The sequence below is a fragment of the Gavialis gangeticus genome, unplaced genomic scaffold (genome assembly GCF_001723915.1).
Source record: "Gavialis gangeticus isolate Ggan-Ray unplaced genomic scaffold, GavGan_comp1, whole genome shotgun sequence".
In the NCBI taxonomy this organism is placed as follows: domain Eukaryota; kingdom Metazoa; phylum Chordata; order Crocodylia; family Gavialidae; genus Gavialis; species Gavialis gangeticus.
Window position 1 is genome coordinate 16,862,037 of NW_017729027.1, and position 11,057 is coordinate 16,873,093.

An 11,057-nucleotide genomic window follows, 5' to 3' on the forward strand; every position below is an offset into this window, starting at 1 on the left:
GGGGGGGGGGAAGAGGGGAGGTGAATCTTAGGCCAGGTTCTGCCATTTTTAAACCAGTCTGCGTATGCTGAAATTCTGTTCTCTTACAGGTATAGACCAGTTTCCAATCACTTATACTGGTAAAAATGTAAATTTCTATACCTAGCTCTTATATTAAATAACATACCTGTCAATGATTCAGTAACTATAGCAGTAATCTCTACTGGCCCTCCGTCCACGAAGTCACTTCCATACCACTGATTTTGAGGAGTAGTTAAATTTTGCATCTCCAGGTAGCTAAAAGTGAAGTTCACAGATCCATTTATCTGCAACAAAGAAAATATGGTCTTAATTTGTTTCTTCATTTCCCCCCCATTCAAAGCACCTAAAATCAGAACAGCTTTTTATTCATTATCAATTATTTCTGGTTAAAGTGTAAAGTTCAGTACAAAATTATAATTATGGAATATCAACACTAGAGGTTCTTGTTTTTCATAAGCATTCTTTTCAATAACAGTGTTACAGTAAAATCCTAGCAATGTTTTATGATGGTGTTATTATGATTAACCATTATATATTCACTGTGATAACATTTGTTCATGATATTTCTCTTAGAAATACAACAGTCTGATGCCTTGCATAAAACGTTTACAATTGAAAAATCTGATTCCACAAAAGGCCATAGTTGATCCACCATGGCTTGAAGCCTTTAAATCAAGACTGAATTTCTTTCTGGAAGGTATGCTCAAGATCAAGCTCAGAGTTGATGCATAAATTACTAGGTGAAATATTCTGGTTTGCATTATACAAAAGGTCAGGTAAATCAGCACAACAGTCCCTTCTGGCCCCATAAATTTAAAATCTATAAATCTATCACACTAGGAACCTGTCAACCAAAAACTCACCTCTATTGTTTGTGTGGTATTTCGCTGGTTTCTCCAATAGAGGAGAAGAGAACAAATGACTGTTACAGTTCCTTTCACTGGTTTTCCATAAGTATACCTGGAAGGAACATGTCAAGCACACTTAGAGTAAGCGTTATCACCCAATGGGTTTGGAGTTTTTAAGGATTCATGACAAAAAAAGTGAACCAAAATTTTATCCCCCTTAAATTACATAAACATCTAGAACACGCACCACTTGAAAAGAGATGACTTTTTAAGCTGCAATCGATTTATTCTCAATAAGAGCATGAATTTGTAAATCATGGCAGGGAGGTGAACACAGAATTGGAAAATGCTGTCCTCTCCCCCACTCAACCACATGGAACACCTATTACAAAACAATGCTTATCTATGCCAAGTACCTGTATAATGTAGAACAAATTAAGTAGATTAAACTACACTGGGAACATGTCTACATGTGCTCCCTCTTGGGAGCAGTCCAATACAGAGCAGTTCCTACCCTGTTCTGGCCTGCTGCAGGCTCCCCAGAGGTGCTAGCCCAGGGGTTGACAAGGAGCACAGGAGCTGATCCCAATGCATGCTGGGCCAGGAGAGCTCTGCCAGCTGCAGTGGCAGCTATCTCCTAGTCCTGTGTACATTGGGAGGGAGTCCTGCATACAAGCTAGTCAGGGAAACTGAGGTATGCAACGTTACTAAAGTCTGTCATACTTCCACAGATTAGCAACAACAAAATGGAGCTGGGCAAAAATTTTTGCCAAAAATTAAATGCACTAGAATTCACCTTCAGGAGTGCCTAAACTATTCCCAAATTCTGGTTGAGTTTGGTAAATAGTATGAGAAAAGGGGATATGGAATATTACATTAAAGTGGGATAATTTTATGTTGATGCTTTTGAAATAAAACATCTTGACTTTTCCTTTCAAAATAGTATTCGTTTCAAATTGAACTTTTATAAAAAATGATGACAAAGGATTGAATCAGGCAAAATTAATTAATTAATTAAGGTTCCTCCCTGATCAATTATAGCTTCTTGTTTTAAAAAATGCAATACAAAGTGTTTCAAATAAGATGCAGCTCGATAAGAATATTATAGAATATAAACTGCTCCATGCCATCTTAGGTTAAAAAGTCTGTCATTTGATAAAAGCAGATATTAAATGTCTTTAGTCATGTACCATCAACCACATGAAACACACACTGTGCTCAATAGCTAAACTGGCACTTGAAGGAAACAATGACTTGATATTTTTATGTCCACATTTTGAGTTATAATATCTACTTTATGATTTATTAAGATACATATCAATTGTGAGAGAAACATGTATATTTATGATTTACTTACTTCGCAGTGACAGTACCCACTAAATCAGCGCCTTTTGAAGAATATAATGATGCTTTTAGAGTAACTTCAAATTTTGGCAACACTAAAAAAAATTCAAATGGAAAATTTAAATAATATTAAGAGGAAAGTATTAAATTCAAACTCAGGAGAGAAAGTATCACTGACAAATATTTCTGTATAATACAGAGTATATTTCTATGGCTTCCTAAAGACAAATCTTTTGAACTAAAACTGGTATGAATTAAAGGCTCAGACCTATGATTTAAATAGATTTCCAAGAGGGTACAGAGGTCTGTCTGTACAGACTGGGACCCAACATATCACTGCTTTTTTTCCCTCAAGTCATATCAAGAGAGATGAAATCAGTAAACCTAGTGATTCCACATTGCTATCAGTGAATTTCAGTTCACACAGGTGATCATTCAGAATTGAAAAGGAATGTTCTCTTGAAGCATATGATCAGGCATATTTGGAGTTTCTGCCTTTCTCCACAGTGGAAAGTGGCAATCATCCATTCAGATGATCAGGAAACATCCCATACAATCCATGCCCCATAGTAGCTACTGGTTATGAACAAGCAAACCCAAACCCTTCCTGTCTCCTGCAATTATTCTCAATATCACATACTTAAAAATAAACAAAATAAAATGTACAAAATGAGTTTCCTAAATAGCCTTCTATCTTCCAAATCTCATGCTGGGAATGGGTTCTCTCTCGTACCCATTTACACAAATACAACCCTATTAACTTCAGAGTAGTTTCTCTTAATTTACATAAAAGAATCGTTTTTATGTAACCATAAATTACATAAAAAGGGTCTTCTTCACTGAAGTCACTTTAAATCTACAGTGGTATTATTATGCACACTTTTAAAAAGACACCCATCACTGTAATAGCTGAGTCTCAATATCCTCTCAACATGTAACCTTCCTACTGCCAGAAATAAGATTATTTTCTGCATCTAAAAACACACAGTCAACACTTACCATATTCTACCACAGTAAATCTTTGATAATAAGTTTGACCCTACAAAAAAACAAATACAAGAAGGTATGTAAACTGTGGTTAGATTATTTGGTTCAGTACATCTACTCTGGGCCTAGTCGCACATTCATTCAAGAAAACCGATTCAAGAGTTTGGGCAACCCCATTAAGTTATATTTGCTGAAAATATGTCATTTTAAATACTGAGATAACCAACTACCAATATTGTACTATAATGTCTATGAAGACAAATATTATTCACTCAATTGCAGTTTCACCATGGCCAGGTACAGACATTACACTTTTACTGGTATAAGTAAGTAAGTATAAGTTATAAGAAACCAGTCTATACACCATAACAGAACATAAGCTCAGCACACAAAACCATTATATACCTATAACAGAACAGAAGTGTGGTGCACACAGACTGGCTTTAAAACAGTGAAACACAATCTAAGATTTGTCCCTCACCAAAGAGCAAATGTGTGTTGTGTTCACTACTGATCTAAACTATGCTGGTTACAGAAAATCAAGGAATTTAGATTCCACCTCCATGTTCTGAATGTGTGTACCTAGCCCATGAGTCCATCAATTAAGGATCCAGTGCTCCACGTGCTACACACCATAAATGTAAACAGTAAAGAAATTAGCCCAGCTTCAAAGAGCTTGTAATATAGGATAAGAATCAGACACAGCATTCCATAACAAGTCTTAAAAATTATTCAAAAATTCAAAAAAAATCTGAAAGATTCTTTTAGCCCTGTGTACACTGCACTGCTGCAGGGTTTTTGGTGAAGTTATATCAGTGTTGACCTTGGCTCTGACTCTTTTGCTGATTGGTTTACAAGTTGGAGGTAAGAAATAAGCTCTATACAATGTATAAAATTGATCAAGGCTTCTTCCTCTATTTTTCCAGTTTTTTAATTTCTTCAGCTACCTCCTTATTTTGTCCAATAAAAAGTAATCTTTTTGCACATTTAGCCACACAATTGTGATGATTTAGGTCTCTGTAAATCCCTCTAAGCTGTAACCCACTGCCACCCCTACTTTTCTTTTAGCATTATCACTTCCCAGGACTGCTTCACACTGTGTACCTCACTGTGTTTTGATGGAAAACATACAAGCCAATCCACCTGGGCCATACAATTTAAAACTAAATTCTAATCCATTATTCTCTACCTATAAAGGACTTGCAGTGCTAGCAAAGAGTGATCTGGCTAAAGATGGCCTTAAGAAATTAGTGCTGACTACTGCAGGTGGTACAAGCTCACCCAAAATCAGAAAGGTGGGAGCAATCAGGGAAGCAAGGAACTCTTCAGTGAGCTACAACAGAAAAAGGAAGCTTACAGGAAATGGGAACCTGGACAAACAACTGGGGAGGAGAATAAGAGTATTGCTTAGGCATGCAAGGATGAAATCAGGAAGGTCAAACCAGAACTGGAGTTGTAGCTAGCAAGGGTAACAAGCAGAGTTTCTACAAGTATGTCACCAACAAGAGGAAGATCAGAGAAAGTGTGGGTCACTTACAGAATGGGGAAGGCAACCTACTGACAGATGATGTGGAAAAGGCTGAAGTACTCAATGTCTTTTTCACCTCAGTCTTCACAGGCAAGGTCAGCCCCCAGCTACTGTACCTGGCAGTACAGTTTGAGGAGGAGATGAGCAGACAACAGCAGCAATAAAACAGGTTAGGGACTATTTAGAAAAGATGGATGTGTATAAATCCATGGGGTTGGACGTGATGAAAACTCATGGTGATTGGGAGAGGTCCTGGATGATTGAAAAAGGGCAAATAATGTGTCCATCTTTAAGAAAGGGAAGAAGGAGGACCCAGGAAACTACAAACTGGTCAGCTTCAACTTCATCCCTAGAAAAATCACGGAGCAGGTCTTCAAGGAATCCATTTCTAAGCACTTGGAAAAGAAGGCAGGCATGGATACAAGAAGGGCAAGTCATGCCTGACTAATCTGATTGCCTTCTAGGACAAGATGATTGGCTCTATGGATGTGGGGAGAGCAATGGACATGATATACCTTGACTTTAGCAGGCGTTTGATATGGTCTCCCAAAACATTCTTGAAAACAAGCTAAGGAATTACGGGTTGGATGAATGGACTATAAGGTGAACAGAAAGCTGGCTGGATCATCAGGCTCAAAGGGTAGTAATAAATGGCTCGATGTTTAGTTGGCAGCTGGTGTCAAGTGGAGTGCTGGTGAGATAGAAGTTGGAACCCTGCAGAAATGCCAGAATCTATCTATCTATGAAAGAAAAAATATTATTGTGTTCTTTTGGGTGCACGAGTTGCCATTTAAAATTTACCATATAATAAAGGTCAAAATTGAAGTAATATTACTGTTCTGGGTAGCCAGAAACTGCTGTGCTGACTGCTAGTAAATACTGTCTTAATAGAAGCCTTTCTAAGTCTCTGTAGGCACAGAAACAACACTGTGCCTTTTGGTCAAGGAGAGATAATCTTGCATTGCTGCAAAACAATCTTGGATTGCTGAAAGCTGCAAGCCTTGCACTACTGCCAAAGAACATAAAAACTTTTCTGCAGAAATGCTAAAAGCACATAGGTTTCAGTGTTGCTGCATGCTTTATCCTTGTTGTCTATTTTGGGGGGGGAAGTTCTTGGTTATACTGGCATCTAGTGGGCAACATTTTAAAATTCCTGAACTTATACTGAATTGCAACTGACTGTAAGCAGACCCTACCTAGACTAAATTAATTCAAAGAAACATTTGGCGATTCTTTTGAATGAATCATATTATTTTGAAGAGTAGCATAAAACAAATATTTTCTTACATAAGCTATTGTATAACTATACTGGACTATACATTGGAATCTCCTGGCATGGACTTGTAGAACATGCAGCCTCCTATTGATTTCAACAGTATATCACTCAAGTAAAGGGCTGTCAAAAATACAGCACACAGGTCTCATCCAACCTACAGACTGTCATCTGGCCAGTGGTGGGTTCTGACTGAACCAGACTGGACTGCAGCTTGCAACAGCCCCATCACCACACACTGTACACAGTGTACAGGACCAGTTCTGAGTGTGCACTGCACACGATGTGCAAGGCCAAGTGTGGTCCCAGCTGTACACTACATGAGACACCTGCACTGGACCAGCCCTGCATGTTGGACCCGGCCCATGAGGCCAGTCTATGGGCCTGATTTAGGCTGTGGACTGGGTCCGCACACCTCATCTGGTCCATGCAGTCCAATGCATTTGATACCCCTGCTCTAGTAAATCTTGAAGCAATACCAATGCCCATCTATAACAATTGAGATACAGCAAAATAAACTATTAAATATAATGTGAATAAGAAACAAAAATATTTTACATAATGTGCATTCTGTGATCTCCCCAGAAGGCAGCAGTTGTATATACATGACTGTCACGGATCCACCCCAAGACAAAGATACTTCTGGGGGTTCACCTTGTGACATACATGGATATTCTCCCAAATTAGGTTCTCTCTAATTGCAGCTAGTACAAAGCTGTGCTCAGTCATATTGTTCTCCTATACGTATGCATCACAGCAGTGGCACTCAACCTTTTTGCCTCACAGGCCAGACAGAAGGTGCCCAGTCCCTCCATGGGCCAGATTCAGCCAGTTGGCCTAACCTGGCCCTGATCCAGCCACACAGGAAGGAAGTGTTCCTGGCTCTGACCCAACCACATGGGGGAAGCAGGCATAGCCTAGCCCCAAACTGGCTGTATGAGAGGCAGGTGGAGGGGACATTTGGTCTGGCCCTAATCTGGAAGCACAGGACTTGGGAATTTGATGGTGGAGGCGGGCTGGCAGTATTGATTGCCACTGCTCCCATAGTACCAAATTTCCTGACTTGTGGGGAACTTCATTGGCTGGGAGTTGCCACAGCTCTATGAACCAGATATGGGGGTTGAGTACTGCTTTGTTATAGTATTTGACAGAAACGTAATTCTGATGTACCTTTATATTACAGCCAAGGAGGTGTCAGTAAACTACTGATTAACTTAAGCAGCCCTCAACTTAGAAGAGGTAATGGTCATGAATGTGACCTCCGTCTCAAAGTTACCATCAAGGAAAACACCCTAGGAGGTAGTCAAGCACTTCTTCTCGGTAGACACCCCTCTCAGAGAGGTAAACATTGATGAGGAGATCCAGCACAGGATCTGGTGTGCAAGTGCTTCCTTTGGGAAATTGCTTTGGCATGTTTTTATTCCTCAGGATCTCCAGAAAGACACCAAGAGCCAGGTCTACAATGCAGCAGACACCCCCAAACAGAACCCCTGGGGAAAGGAGGCATGGCCTGACTCCATGGGGAAAGGGGGTACGGCTTGGCCCCAGGGGTGAAGGGGGCATAGCCTGTCCCCAAACCAAACCCCTGGGAGAAGGGGTGTGGCCTGGCTGCAAATGGCAGTGTGAGACTTGGGGTCTGGGAATTTGGCAGGGGGTGGTGGTGATTATTGTAATACCCACTGCTCCCCTACCGCCAAATTTCTCACCCCATAGGGAGCCGCGCAGGCTAGATGTGATGGTTCCATGGGCCGGAGGTTGAGCATCCCTGGTCTAAGAAAAGCAAACTAAGCAAAGAAGCTAACAGGAGGATGCAGAAGACTCTGAAGGGTCAAAGGCAGGGTCTTCAGTCTAACCTCGTAAATCTGGCTAAGGACTGTAACTTTGGATTTGAGGTCTAGAGTAAGAACAGGTTAATGTTCTTCTGCTGTTTTCTTTTGTTTGTTTACTGTTAGACCTCCATCTATCTCAACATATGGTTACTGACTCCTTATGCTTGTTCTTGTTTTCTCTAATAAATCTTTCTGTTATCTTTTTATAACCCACTTAATGTCACCAATACTTATGATCTCACAGTATTTTGACCATTCAGACTTGCCCCATTCCATAGAAAGGGGGATCCATCTTTTCTGAGTGCATGACCAGGCATGGGTGTGATCCTTCTAGAGGGCAAAATCCCCTCTGCGAAGGGCTGGTGAGGCCCAAGCGAGACAGGTAGGGTTGAGGGATCACAGGTCAAGAAGTTGGCCTCTGGCAGTGCACCTAAAATGGTTCTCAGTAGTCAGCAGCAGACAGCAGAGAAGGTTTGGAGACAGAAAGACAACCCAAGGTTCAAAAGCACACCGCCACCATTTTCTGTGTGCGGATTAATCGAGTCTGCTCCAATGTGCCAGATATCCAGCACATCCCTGCACAAAAATGTATAAGTGCTTACAGGTGTTGCATTATGCATGGGGTATGTAGCAAAGTGGGTATCCCCGCTAGCAGCAGCTAGCCCCCCCCACATGCCTCTGGGCATGCCGCCTGCCTGTCTCACTTGCCACGCCTTGTTGGAATATTAATATGCTGTTAAATAAGGCAGGAGGCTGCCCATTACTGCACCCCCACATTTGAGAGAGTCTACGACTCCGTATCTCCCCTACACCACGGCCCAAGCCTCACAGATGGCATCCAGATGTTACAGTGCCCCCAGCCTACAGCCAGAGCATGCTTAAGCCACACCATCAGGCCTCAGTCACACACACAGTCATACTGCCTGCCTCTCACTCGGGCCTCACTCACCCCACCCCTCTCTCACAGAGTCTCTTTCTCGCGTTGACAACTTATGCCTCCTTGCTCCCTCTTGGAGCGGGCATCCTTTGGCCATAGGCTTAGCTAGTCCATTCCTTGGGTAGCAGACGTACCATCAGTTGGGCCTCTCCCACAACCCTTACTGGGGTAGGGGCCAGCCAATTACCCAACCAGGTCTAAGCACACTCGAGCCCCTTTCAGGGTAACACTCAGGTTCTGTATGTGTACTGGGCCCTCAGCCTTCTCTTTCTTCTCCCCCTCTACTTGGGGCTCCACACCACCCCCTCTACTCAGGGTCTCAGGGCTTCCCTCCTTGGGTGGCTCAGGTGACCATACCCGTGCCTGGTCCCCTCTACCTCCATTGTCACCTGACCCAAAGGTGGGAGCTGGGGTTAAGGCACCCCAACCCACCTTTCACGAGGGTGGTAACTGGCCTGGCATTTCCTGGGGGTTCCTGTACCACTGGCAGCCCTACCAGACCACCCACTCCCGACAGGGTGCAGTTTTAGGTCATGCCCAGGACCAGGAACCTCCTGACCATCCCCTACAGCTCCTCCCTTGCCTCCAGATGATACCAGCAGCCTTGCAGCCAGGCAATATTGTTGCCTGGCCTTCCAGCAGCAAAATGCCCTGTTTATATGGGCAGCGCTGAATCCAAAATGGCTGCCCTCATCAGGCACCTGCCAGCTGCTGGCTTCAGGCCGTTAAAGTGGCAGGCACCAACACTCCCCTGCCATAGGGTGGAAGTGAGGAGTGCCATGCAAGTGTTTACTGTCTCTAGCAGGAAAAACGCAGCTCAGACAGCACAGAGGAGGTAGCTGGGTACAAGGCACCCACTGGCCAACAATCAGTTACCTTGTCCCTATTCAAGCTCTCTCTTATTTAAAGGATGTTGACTTCAGAAAGAGAGGAATTACAGGCAACCCCTGCTTAGCACTCTTAATTAGTTCCTCAAAAACTGAGCATTAAGCAAAACAAGTGTTAAGTAAAACCAAAAGTATTTGATGACCCAAGATGGCAACCGCAAGTGTTTATAATGACCTAAGCTGGCAACCACAAGCGTTATAATGAAACTCGCTAAGTGGAATCAGGTATCAATTTAAAATGAGCATCACAGCGAAACAGTGCTATGCAAAACAGCGTTAAGAAGGGGCTGCCTGTATTTGGAAGAATGGAAGAAACAGAGGGGCACAAGGATATTTTACTAAAACTGATGTTGATGGAATAAATAGAATATTTAACGGAATTATTTTATGAAAAATGCTTAGGTATTTTTCCTAAGCAGTGAGACATATTAGACTGTGCAAACAAGCTGCGAGGAAGGTTGTGGATGTCTCAGGTTTTTTTGGTCTTCTATGTATATGGGGAACAAGACAGGGGCTAAAATATGTCAAAGCCTCTCCAAAAATATTCCATTTGTGTATAATATTTTGCAAAGGACTTCCTGATGGTCTGTAAGAAGACAGTCTATGTGCTTAAATGTGCCCCAAGCTATGAAAACCTTTTGGAACTCTTAAACTAAACAGCTCAAAAGGATTCTGTCAGAGCTAGATTTTGTGAGTCTGCATTCACAGGGATAAGTAAGATTGTCTAAAGCAGTGATTCTCAACCTTTTCAAACTCAAAGCACTTCTCCATAACTTCTGTGAATTCAGCAGCATGCCATTTCAAAAACAAATTTATTTAAGACAGTGCTTACCTCCTTGCAGAGGGGCTAAGCAGTGGGGACAGACCAGCTGCCAAGCAGGGAAAGCTTAAGTCTGCCCTTATGTACTTATTTCCTCACATCTCCCTTAAAGGAGTGGATTCATACACAGGCCTATGGGGCCCAGGCGCCTCTGCCAATCACGCCCCCCCTGGGGGGCAGGTGCTGGAGCAGGGGCCTCCTGCACTCCCCAGCCTGCAGGGGAAAGTCCTATTAAGCAATGAAACTCGATCATGTGTTAAATGTGTGAGAGCTGGTGGGAGGCAGCAGCTGGGAACTTGTATGTCCACTCTGTCAGGATGGCTGGGGTGACATGGCAATGAGGATCCCCCCCGCCCCTGCCACTTCCTGCCCAGCTGGCCTCTCCTTCTCCTGTCCCTGTGCCTGGAAGGAGCCTAGTACTACCCTCCCTCCCTCTCAAGTATGAGGTCACAGGACAGGCAGCTGGCTCAGGATGGGTGCCTGCTGTGCACAGACCCCCCTAGCTATGCTGGAGCCAAAGCCATCTGCTCAGTGAAATCACACAGAGATCCCCCACAGTTAGCTTGGGTGGGGAACTGGGAAT

The 11,057-nt window shown here is 42.8% G+C and overlaps 1 protein-coding gene across 1 annotated transcript in view; it reads right to left on the reverse strand.

The window, feature by feature from the left end:
• CD109 (CD109 molecule) overlaps nt 1-11,057 on the reverse strand; it is a 130,607-nt gene that overhangs the window by 62,337 nt on the left and 57,213 nt on the right. The window contains exons 5-8 of the mRNA XM_019520330.1: nt 3,213-3,252; nt 2,227-2,308; nt 885-981; nt 167-305 (exon numbers count right to left, since the gene is read on the reverse strand). Coding sequence (XP_019375875.1) covers nt 167-305; nt 885-981; nt 2,227-2,308; nt 3,213-3,252 — 358 coding nt within the window. The remainder of the gene's footprint in view (nt 1-166; nt 306-884; nt 982-2,226; nt 2,309-3,212; nt 3,253-11,057) is intronic.